The sequence below is a fragment of the Andrena cerasifolii genome, chromosome 15 (genome assembly GCF_050908995.1).
Source record: "Andrena cerasifolii isolate SP2316 chromosome 15, iyAndCera1_principal, whole genome shotgun sequence".
Taxonomy (NCBI): Eukaryota; Metazoa; Arthropoda; class Insecta; order Hymenoptera; family Andrenidae; genus Andrena; species Andrena cerasifolii.
The window spans coordinates 7,921,760-7,934,458 of NC_135132.1; the positions used below are offsets into that span (position 1 = coordinate 7,921,760).

Below are 12,699 nucleotides of genomic sequence, written 5' to 3' on the forward strand. Positions count from 1 at the left end.
ATTTTGTGATCAGAAAATAGTCAATTTTTTAAATGGGAGTCACAAAATTTAAAAATTAATCTTAAATTTTGTGATCACAGAATATTCCAATTTTGAAATTGGGAACAAAAAATGTTCAAATTTTGAATTTTTGGTCACAAAATTTTTAAATTAATCTTAAAGAAGTTCCAAATTAAATTTTGTGATCATAAAGTATTCAGCTTTTAAAATTGGGGTCACAAAATATTCAACTTTTGAAATTGGGATCACAAAATGTCCAATTTTTGAAATTGGGGTCACAAAATGTCCAACTTTTGAAATTGGGATCACAAAATGACCAAATTTTGAAATTGGGATCACAAAATGTCCAACTTTTGAAATTGGGATCACAAAATGACCAAATTTTGAAATTGGGATCACAAAATGTCCAACTTTTGAAATTGGGATCACAAAATGACCAAATTTTGAAATTGAAATCACAAAATGTCCAAAATTTGAAATTGGGGTCTCGAAATTTAAAAATTAATCTTAAAAAGTTTCAAAATAAATTTTGTGATCATAAAGTATTCAGCTTTTAAAATTGGGGTCACAAAATATTCAACTTTTGAAATTGGGGTCTCAAAATTTTAAAATTAATCTTAGGAAAGTTGCAAATTAAATTTTGTAATCTCAAAATGTTCAACTTATGAAATCGGGGTCACAAAATATTTAACTTTTGAAATTGGGATCACAAAATATTCAACTTTTCAAATTGGGATCACAAAATGTTCAAATTCTGAATTTGTGATCACAAAATTTGAAAATTAATCTTAAAAAATTTCAGATTATATTTTGTGATCCTGAAATATTCCAATTTTGAAAAGCAGGTCACAAAATTTAAAAATTAATCTTAAAAACTTACGAATTAAATTTTGTGATCATAAAATATTCCATTTTTGAAATTGGGGCTCCAAAATTTCAAAATCTCACGAAGCTATGGAATTCCGTGGTCAACAATATTCAATGTGGCACGTTAGCTGAATTCCCAAATTCTACGGTCATCAATTTTCAGGATTTCGCAGTCGGCAAATTTCGAAACGTCAATAATTGTCTGTTCACCTCCACGCGATCAGTGTGTAATACAAATTCAGTCGTTCCGAGTAATTCGCGCCATTGTTTGCCGAGACACGAAAAACTGTGTTCCTCGAGAGACACGCGACGGAACATAATATGGTACCACAGCTCGAAACGGCTTCGAGTTACACAGGGATCCATAGCAACACGCGACTTTTTTCCTTCTTTCGACAGTTTCGGTGGTTCGACGATCTCTGGTGCCGAATACAGAGGATCTTGCGTGTCATAATACGTTACCCAAAACGAAATCCTACACCCAAGTATGCCCGCACAATTTTTCATCAACTATCCACGAATCAGATACACACAGGGTGTCCCGAAAAAATAGCACAACATCGAACGAGATACGTAACTCTAAATACCCACACAAATTCAAAATATAGAATTTTATGTAAAATATTCTATTAACAAAGTTTTCATATTCACAAAGATTTATTTGCATTTGCCTTTAGAATCCCCCATGGCTGCACCACTCACCGTGGAACACCCTGTATAATTATCAAACGTTCAATTAAAATTTTACTGATTTCAAAAAGTCAATGGACATCGTGTAATCTCATCAGGGTCCGTCGACCTCGCCCACTTCAAGTTTCAAGATTCTCCGAACGGTGTTTACAGCAACACCAATTTCCTCCTCCCAACGATCTTTGGATTTCAATAATCTGCAGATAAGACTCGATCTTCAACTGACCCGAAAATTATCGCTCACCCTCCACTGACGTTTAACCTCTCAAGGCCGGGGCATTTAAATCCCCGATTCGAAGCAACGTGCGTTCAGTTCCGGCAGGCGCAGATGCACGTCGACAATTTCACTTGGAATCATTGCTGCGACGATAATATGCCTTCCTAAATACAAGCCTCTAATTTCGTCACTAATTTCTGTCCCTGAGGTGGAACAAACGCAATTTCTTTTGTTTGAAAAAAAAAAAGAATTAAGGCTTCCTTACAGGTACCGCGATTAAAAGCGAGAAGTTTCGTTGTTAACAAATTATAGAACTGTACTTTGAAGATAAACACTTCAACTGGCATGGGCGTGTTTTCACGCCGAGAGATGTCCACCTTTGGCGCGTTTCCACGTCGCCATTCTCTTCTGTATTTTCTATTAAATCTTCAGGAAAGTGTCGCCCATAGATCGACGAGATTTTTTTTAATGAAAATGAGCCCGAACTCGACCACATTCATGCTACTTTTCATAAAGTTATCGATCTAAGGAACTCGGGGCGTATTTGGGCTGATTCTCATCAGAAAACCCTCACCGATCCATCGACAATACTTGCGAAGATACAGAGATTTAAATTTTGCCGGGCGAAACTTTCCCAATAAAATTGATCGTTCGAAAAGGCCCGCCCAACTGGAAACGGTACTCTGTCAAACCTCGCGACGCTCGAGGTGTTAATTGGACGGCAGGATTCACCGTGGAAGGTTTAGCGAGAGTCTGGAAGAAGCCCAGGGAAGGGAGTCATCGAGAATTCGGAGCATTCTGTCTGTCGTGTTTACTACGGGCAGCTCGAGAAACCGGTTCCCCTCTCTCCAGAAACTCCGATCTACGGGATGGCGCGTTAGACGGCGGCGCGTCACAAGCCCCTTCGATCCTATCCATCATTTGATTGTCCGCGCCAGGAATCGGATGGAACGCGATCTAGGCAACTAAATTGCAATTGATCGTGACCTGTAACCGAATCACCAAGCTACTCTAAGCTCAATCTCGTACAGAGATAAATAAATGAAAACCTGAGTTACGGCTGCCACGTGTGTGCACGCCTTTAGAAAATGGTAGATTTCGAGGCATTCGAAATTTTTAGGACTTGTTTGGAGATCCGCGAGGAATGGTTGCAAGTAATACAGACGAATAGGTATAGGGAAGGAGTTTCCACGAACGAGCACATCGTTGGTTCTCGAAATATCCCGGTCACCTTACTACACAAACCCTACAAGTGGAACCGGTTCCGTAAAGATTGCGTGGCCACGCGGTGTGTTGGGCCGTGTTTATTTCGTCCTCCCCGCGACCATCGCCATCGTCACTTCTCCTTCAAACGAATTAGAGAACGAATAAGAAAACACCTTGCCTCGGGTCTCTTTTTACCCACTCGCTTTTTTGTTTCTTTGACGACTTCAAGCATTGAAAAAAAAAACCGTTACCACATAATACATGTTTCTCCGTACATCTAGATGAGTTAAACTAATTTATTTTCTTGTATTTATTATGCGTGCAAATAATTTGAACTTTCCTCGAGTTAAATTAATGACAGACACATTAATTCCACAATCAACGAGCGCGCGATTTGTCGGGGGAAATAACTCCGTGTCGTACATATCTCCCCCTTTCGCGCACGTTTGCAATTTTTTAGGTACCACGCGACGAAGTGGCGCAATGATTTACTTGCATAAAACGCTGATACACGAGAACTGCGCTACCACTCACTCCTGAATGCAAAATCGACTAATTGACCGCTGGTAACAGTCGGAGCAAGTCGACACGGATTCAGAAACCTATGGAAATTCTCACTACTCTATTTTTCTGAATGAAGATTGAGGATTGAGAATAATTATCGTCCCACAAAAAATCTGTATTTCTCCTGTGGCATGGAACGCTTTCAGTAGCCGCTTCAAGCGAATTTTCACGGCAACCGTATCATTGTATTGTGACTACGCAGAAAGACAGCCAGCAAATTCGTCGACTGCTAAATTTAGCCTCACCTATCCGGAAAGGTCGACTGATTTTTACCTTTCCTGCACCTTCGAGTCCCGAGGTCAACATTATCCCATTCTTTTTCTTTATCGTGCATCGCTTAACGCTCAGCATGCTAAAACGTTTCCTCTGTCCTTAATTCTACATCCAATTTATTCCCGACCATCTGCAAACAAACCACTAGGAGACCGACGCCAGACGTTCCAGAAAAGTCCATAGAAGCCCCTCCGAAGAGACGTTTCGGAATAATATCGACCGGAGTACGAAAATTTTGCGAATTTCTGCGGGGGCACTGGCGCGCCTACTTAGTCAGTTACGCGCAGTGGTGGTCAAGAGAGAGTTTATAACCTGTACAAACTTAACGCTACTTGGGCTTTGTAGCGGTAGCACCGAGCCATTTTAAAATTGCAATTCCTTCTAGTGGAGTTATCTCGTTTCAGCCCACCGTTTAAACTCTAAGCTTTCTTTCTGTTACCACTGTATCCTAGCGATCGGGATCTATGTTACCGTACAAAGCAAAAGTCGCGACGGCGGTGGCGAGTAACGGTGAATTCAACTCGATTCGTTAGCTGCATTCTGAGGCGAGGTGGGATTTTTAAAAAGTCGGCCGCCCGAGGAGAAGCACGCGATAAGTCGCACACCTAGCGACGAGCGGAGAAAGCAGCGACGCCGGGAGATGCCCCGATGCAAAAACGGACGCGATACCGAGGCCAGGGGACTAGGAGTCCGCCAGCAGAACTAGAATTAGATCCAGAACGGCGACTTCCAACCGTCAACCGTTCCCGGTATTTCGCGCGGAAGGCAGAATAATAAATAATACCCTGAAACGTTCGATACGCTTCGACGTCTAATGTGTTTCATGCTTCGGGAGCAATGGCGGCCTTGAAGGGGGTCATACGAGTAATTTCGAGGTCGCACAGATTGCATCACCGTGTAATCTTTCGACTTCGAAATTATCATTGGTAGACAGCACCCCGATTACCAATAGTCATATTTTTTGTCACGATTTTTTAACGTTTTTGGCGCGGTCTGTACACAAAGTCAGATAGAATGTTCGAGAAACGCTCGTTGCTTTTGGTTCCGAGCTTAATCTTGCAGCGACTAATATTCCATTAGATTATGCTGTTTTTCTGTTTTGTATTTTATTTTTGAAATTACATAATTTCGAAACTGCGAAAGCTTAATTAATTTTAAAAATTTTCTTTCGCTAGGGAACTTCAGTGACCCGAAAATTCTGTTTTTTTTTAAAATTTGTAGGTTATTTTTCCCCTGAAAATACGCCTTAAAGGTTAATGCGTATTTTCCTATTTTGCTGTGTATCTCGAAAACTATAGTAGATATAAAAAAATTGTTAGAATGAAAATTGAATGGATTTCAATGTTCTACGAAATTATGCAGTCAAATGTTTATTTATTTAAACTTTCTAGTTTAAATAAAAAAACGCTTCCCACCACAAATTTTAAACAATTTGATTACATAGTTCTGCTAATTTTTTGTGTCTACTATACTACAGAGGGGCGAATTTTTTATTTAAATAATACATAATAAATAATACTTTGATCTTAATCGTAAATAACGACTAAATTTTTATTCAAATAAGTCATTTAAATAATGTAAAAAAATAATTTATTTATTATTTCTTATTTGAAAATAAAAGGTTAAATTTTTTACTTGGATTTAGGTGGAGAACAAATAATAAATGATTTCTGGTTTTCCTGCGCCTGCTTTATTTTATACATTATTTTTCAGGAAGTAGTTCGCAATTCATATTTGCCTCTAAAACTACTCTCTTTTCAAATAAGCTATCCGAAAGTCTATTTGATTTTAGCATATTGGTCACAGTTGCTAAAGAAAATATTTGCTCTACTGGAGCCGACGAGTATACGCATCCAGGCTTTTTAATTCCGAGTTTGGATTTTGAAAATATTGTGCTATATGCAAATAACAATTTATTTTATTAGTTTAAATAATTTATTTAGATTTGTTCAAAAAATAAATAATTATTTTTACCTCTCATTTAAAAATCCAAATAACAAATATATATTTATTTAAATAATAATTTATTTAAATAATAATTTATTTAAATATTGCCCAGCTCTGCTTCCAAACAGCGGAACAATAAATTGATGTGCATACAAAGGTGAAACGAGGAGATTCAAATGCTCTCTGCCCGTGTACGAATAAAGAGATCTCCATTCATCCGCGGGGAACAAAGGCGAGTGAGAGTGCGAGCATCTGACTTTGTAGAATTGGTAATTAGTTGACATGAAAGTTCGCGGAATGGTACGAAACGGCGGTAGAGAGTTAGCTAACGTTCCGCGCTTTTTATCGGCCCTATTGTGCCGTTTCTTCGCTACCAACTTTAGATTTGCGGGGGAAAAAAAAGAGAGAAGGAAATTGCACGAAGTATTATTTCCCACGGACAGATTCCCCCCAAAACGAGTATATTTCGTTGACCAACGGTTTCGAAAAAGGCAATGTGTCGTGGTGTCAATTAAGAATATGAATGCGCATCGATATCCTATCGTCTCCCATCGTACGAGTTGCCTCGGCAACAATTCGAAACCTGTTGCACACCCCCCGTGTGGAAATCCCCTAATAGTGTTGGCCAACCATGCGCGCCGAACGCCTGAGGGCGTTCTCCGCACGGAGGAATGTGTATAGTCACTACAGGAGTTAAGAACTTGTGTAAATATGTACTCAACACACTTTTGGGACATTATTATCCTAAGCTCCGAGGCCAAATATATATAACCCTGTGGCTGGATGATTTGAGCAAATTAAAGAAAGACACAGTACTTAAATGCAAGACGAAGAGTGTCCCAACTGCAAACTTTTAGTTCAGCAGGAACAGTTTCGCGAAATCTCCTACAATTTCTCGCGAATATGGCCCAGGCAAACCCCAGCATAACTCTAAACCATATCCCCAAAAAATGGCAGAAATATTTGCCAAAAGAATATCAATCAAAAAAATTCTGCATTCGTATTACCGTAAAAATTCAATTATCCAGTAACCGTGCATTCCCAGTACCAAAAACTCCAAATACAATAGACCTACTTCCATTTCCGTCCTCCAAACACCAACCTAACCCCTTCAGTATTATAAAAACATATGCGCTCCTTCGGTGCACGCGGCGCGTGCGGGTAGCGCCCATAGGCGTTCGGCGGCAATGGTTAAGAGATACGAATGGAGCAGTCCCGCACGCGAAGTGCGCCGAGCGTTCGAAAGGGTGAAACTTAAGACCACTTACCCAACCTGGTGGCGGCGACCTGGGTGACACCGGCGATTACCAGGAGCAGGGGGAGTACGGCAAGGACCGAGCACAGCACCGGCGTCCCAAAAGTATTCCCGGAAGCGCGTTTACCACCGAGGAGGAGCGTGCGTGGCCGGCGTGGCCCCGCAGCCACTGCCATCGCACCGTCCTTCTCACCGCACACCGTTCAACACTTCAATATTCGTCTCCACTGTTCTGCCGGCGCCACGACTCCCGAGATACACCAGTTCGAACCAGGCCCGGGGTTCAATCCTCGGGGTGCACTCGAATCGCGACGGAACGAGGCGCCGATCGTCGCGATGGGATTATAGTTACGATCTATACGATCTAGCGGGGTTGCTCCCTCTCTCTCTCTTTCTCTCTAGAGATTTTCTCCAAGCGCACTTCGTTGCAACAGAACAACCTGTCACGTCCGTGTACCGTCCCGTTCGAGATCCCCGGGATAGAAGAGAAATGGAGGATGAGGAGGGGGGAAAGAAAGAACGCGAAAAAAAAGCACGTAACGATCGCCTCGGGATGATCAGTTCATGGCTCGCGCGCACGACACTCACGCGGCCGCGGTCAGCGAACGACTGCGAAGTTCGCCGCGCGGCGCGCGCTCCTGCCGGTTGGAGGGGCACCTGCCCCGAGGCGCGCGACGCATGCGCGTGGAAGGGGCTCCGGGCACCACGTGTGGAGGGTCCTGCGCTCAACCGCCGAGTGTGTACCTGCGAACGCTGTGACACGGATGTTAAATGCGATGTAAAATCCCATCGCTAGGGGCGATTAATTAATTGTCAACCGTCTCGCAAGGGAATAGTTACCAACCTAATAATTCTGAGCTCAAGAGGACAGATAACCTCTTCAAGTCTCGTGTACGAATCGAAATTTCGTGAACTAGAATAATTGTGCGTTACGATCGCTAACAGCTTGGGCGTATACTTCGAGCTGCTGCTGTTGGCTTCTAGCTGAGCGGATTTTTCCTCCGCGCACCATGTTCAGTACCTTCTGCAACGTGTTTCAGAGCCAACTGACTCACACAATGCAGCTTATCTTAAAGCTAAACAAATGACGAATCCGTTGGTGTGTGGAGTTTGGTTACTAAGGTCAATTATGTGAGATATGGTGTTACGAAAGCAACGATCCGAAAAAAGCGACAAAACTTTCCGCCGGACCTGATAGATTCCTGTATGTATCTGTATTTACTCATTGAGTAACTAGCTTTACTACTCGGCTTCGCCTGAAGTATTTATTACTTTTTTTTTTTTGCGAATATAGTCACGTTCGTCTGGATTAGCTAGGCATAATGGGCTGGCACGTATATCGTGATCCCAGAGTTTACCGTTCGAAAGTTTTTACGCGACAAACACGCAAACACTTTCTGCTTTATTATATTAAGATATTTAGGGTATATTTTTTGTTTGCTTGTTTCTATTAATTGGCGGGTGTGCATTAATATCGTGCGATATGCTCCGAAGGCGCTACCTGTTCCCAGAACTGAATGTAAACAAGGTAGGCATACCTGACCCGACGAATGCGGCCCGTTACGAGTTTCTGTGCCCTTTCTGCGATCTTAGACCCGGAACATTCTGGACCTCCACCTGCATCTGTCCTTTGAATTCCTTTCCGCCAAAACTTAGGCTACCTGAGCGAGCCTGCCTCCTCTACAACCTGTTGCCTCCTCAAACTTTCATCTCCATTCGAAACGAAAATCGAAGGGTAATGAAAGTTCACTAATGAATATTTTAATTTCTATGTTTTCTGTTGGATCTTCGTAAAAGTATAACCAATGGGAATTCATTCAAATTGAGGACCTTGCAGCGAGAGAAGTGCAACTCCATTTTTTTTTACAGTTTTTGAATTATGACGTGTAATAATATTTATATAATAAAAATAGAAATATTAATATTAATATTTTTATAAAAAATAAATATTAATATTAGATAATAATTTTGCAAAAATAGAAGTATTAATATTAATATTTTTGTAAAAATAGAAATATTAATATTAGATAATAATTTTGCAAAAATAGAAATATTAATATTAATATTTTTATAAAAATAGAAATATTAATATTAATATTTTTATAAACAGAAATATTAATATTAGATAATAATTTTGCAAAAATAGAAATATTAATATTAGATAATAATTTAAAAAAAATAGAAATATTAATATTAATATTTTTATAAAAATAGAATACTAATAAAAATAAAATACTAATATTAATATATCTATTTTATAAAAATAGAAATATTAATATTAATATTTTTAGAAACAGAAATATTAATATTAGATAATAATTCTGCAAAAATAGAAATATTAATATTAGATAATAATTTTGCAAAAATAAAAATATTAATATTAGATAATAATTTTGCAAAAATAGAAATAATTAATATTAGATAATATTTTTTCGCCAAAAACAGAAATAAAAACTTATCAACTCAATAACCACTACATATTATGTGAAAATCTATATTTTTCAATTACTGTTCTCTTCTTAATGCTAAGTCAAAACCATAATTTCATAAACAATTTTTTCTAATTTACTCAAATTTGGAAAAAATAGAGCTGTACTCCTCTCGCTGCAGGGTCCTCAACTCGCCCTCATTTGGGTTACTTACATCTTTCAATCAGATAAAATATAAAATTAGTTAATCACTCCCCAAAATTCAAAACCGATTCGAATTATCTGGAATTAAAAATCTTTCAAAAAGGGTCGTGTTTGTGCTCATTTTAATCAGCAAAACCTTGCCCATCCCTTGTTGGGTACCAATAACAAATTATCAGATACTACCCTCAATTATACGCTCCCAACTTGTTATATAATAAATATCAGCCTTGAAGGGCATTTCTGATTTTCAGAGCGCAAAGAGCAAGGTACATGATAATTACTGTTCGTACAATCGGATCGATCATTCGTAGCAGTTTTATATTTTTTAGCAGCTCGCACCGCGTCAGAGGGGGAAGTTCGTAATTCGCGTCGCAGAAACGCAGTTGCTCGTGAATGAAGTTGTACGGCGAGCTGGCGGCATCCGTGCCCGGTGGTGCCGGTTGAAAGAACGACGCGTCTCCTGCCGTTTTCTCGCAAACGCGTTTATTAGTCGCGGCAAATGCCACAGCCAGGCGCGCGCTCGACCTTTCCTATTGTCCAGAGACATGCTTCAGCGTCGCGCCTTCCCGCGCTTCCTTTTCCACTCGGGCCTGCTATTATCGGCCGCGGTTGGGCGCAATTCGATTCGGATGACGAGCGACGGATAAGAATAACGAACAAGCTATTATCTGTTATAGGGCTAACAACGGAAGCTTTAGTATAATACACATTTGTTTTGAAAATTTGTTAGCGTGACCGTAGAAAGATGAGGCGATTTTTCAGAATTTTTTTAAACGAAAATAATCAACATATGAATTTAAAATATTACAGCTTTATTAATCAATGTTTGAAGAATAGGCAATAATTTTTTTTGTGGAAAAATAGTGATAATTTTTAATGATAAAATAGTGAACATTTTTTAATGGAAAAATAGGGCTAATTTTTTAATGGAAAAATAAGGATAATTGTTTTATGAATAAATAAGGAAAATTGTTGTAAGGAAATATAAGGGTAATTTTATGGAAAAATAAGGATAATATTTTTTAGGGAAAAATAAGGATAAATTTTTTAGGGAAAAATAAGGATAATTATTTTATGAATAAATAAGGAAAATTGTGGTAAGGAAAAATAAGGACAATTTTTTATGGAAAAGTAAGGATACATTTTTTAGGGAAAAATAAGGATAAATTTTTTAGGGAAAAATAAGGATAATTATTTTATGCAAAAATACGGAAAATTGTTGTAAGGAAAAATAAGGGTAATTTTTTATGGAAAAATAAGGATAATTTTTAATAGATAAATAAGGAAAATTGTTGTAAGGAAAAATAAGTATAATTTTTTATAGATAAATAAGGAAAATTGTTGTAAGGAAAAATAAGGGTAATTTTTATGGATAAATAAGAATAAAATTTTTATGGAAAAGTAAGGATAATTTTTTATAGATAAATAAGAAAAATTGTTGAGAGGAAAAGTAAGGATATTTTTTTTATGGATCAGTAAGGATAATTTTTTCATGAAAACATAAGGATAATTTTTTTATGGGAAAATAAGGATATTTTTTATGGAACAATAGGGATAATTTTGTTATGCAAAAATAACGACAATTTTTTACTCTAAAATAATGATAATTTTGTTACGCAAAAATAACGATTGTGTCCAAAGTTACAGCGGTTGTACCAGGTCCCCTGCAAACCTACAAAGTTTCCAGAAATTTAGAATTTTCGAGTTACCGGAGCTCCCTCGCAAGTTCTTCGTGCAATAAGAATTCATTCGAATTACCTAGGAATGCGAATAATTCCCGCTGAAATACTGCCTTATTATTATTTGCGTAATTTCTTATCAGCACTTCCTGATACAAGGCTAATACCTCAATTTGCGTGTCTAAAATTGTCAGTAATTATTTGTATAGATAATTCCACTATTCTCGCGTAATAGTGAGAATTCGAATCACGGCGCTTCGCCCCCCACGAAACTCGCATTTCCGTCGACCCTTTCCGTTCCGAATCATAACCAAACCCAGACGATATAGTAGATGGCGATATTTCGTCCACTGCGAATAAATAAATGAATAAAGTGGAGCACGCTTGCAGACAGTCTTTCAATTTGGCGGGCTTTAAAATTACGGATGAATCACGATTTTTACCGTCCCTTTGTATCTTAAATGGCGCCTTGCCCCAATTGCCGCGACTTCCTGTTTAGACAATTGAGAGGAAGATGCCGCTTTCGACCCTAAAATGACGTCGCATCTTTTACGCCTCGACGCACGTGAAATGGAAAAACGTGTACTCCAACAAGCAGAAGAGCATAAAAATATTCCCGAAGCACCATCTGAATTCCCTGCCGCGACGATTTAGAAGAATTTATCCTCGTCGGAGAACGCGGCGTCTCTTCTCCGTCCCCGTGGCGACGCGTGTGTTCTTTCACCTGTTATTTCACTGTTCATTGGTTGCGCGCACCTTACTGGCTGCAAGACCGAACCGCACAATAAACGTATCTCCGTCCACGTTCCCCGCGCCGGCTCTTGCTCTTTCTCTCTCTCTCCGCTTATACGAGCACACGAGTCGTGACCTTGTGGCATTTGGTACCTGGCCGTACCAGTCGGTGCACGACTCCGCCTGGCGTAGTGATGGGCACGATTCGAGTGCCGGATCGCGCGAACCACGTCCAAAGCCTTTCATGCCCCCCAACTGCTGTTTGCTCTGTAAATCCCTCTGAGATTAGGAAAGCAGAGTGAGTTTCAGGGCTGTGGTAGAGGTGACAGTCTTAGGCTAGGTGCTGGAAGCTGTTTCACAGACATTTCTGGAGGGCTGAAACTTGTTCCCCATTTAGATTATTGTTAATATGTTCCTTTGAGTTCTGGGACTGTATTTTATGTCCCTTCTGCTTCAACCTTTCTTTGCGATAATTCTTTCTATGCTGAATGGGAGGATTGATTAGTATTAAGCGTCTTGGGCTGTGTATTACCAATAGTGTAGAATAATTTATATGGTGATCCGTGTCCTGAATAAATCAATTCTGGCTATTCCGTTTTATTAAATACATTAGTAATCGAATACCTTTAGTAGGAC

At 39.2% G+C, this 12,699-nt stretch overlaps 1 protein-coding gene across 1 annotated transcript in view; it reads right to left on the reverse strand.

Moving 5' to 3' along the window:
• Nucleotides 1-7,640, reverse strand: part of Mgl (low-density lipoprotein receptor-related protein megalin) — a 43,053-nt gene extending 35,413 nt beyond the window's left edge. Inside the window, exon 1 of the mRNA XM_076827951.1 lies at nt 7,033-7,640. Within this exon, the coding sequence (XP_076684066.1) occupies nt 7,033-7,195 (163 nt within the window). The 5' untranslated portion in view covers nt 7,196-7,640. The remainder of the gene's footprint in view (nt 1-7,032) is intronic.
• Nucleotides 7,641-12,699: the final 5,059 nt, after the last annotated feature.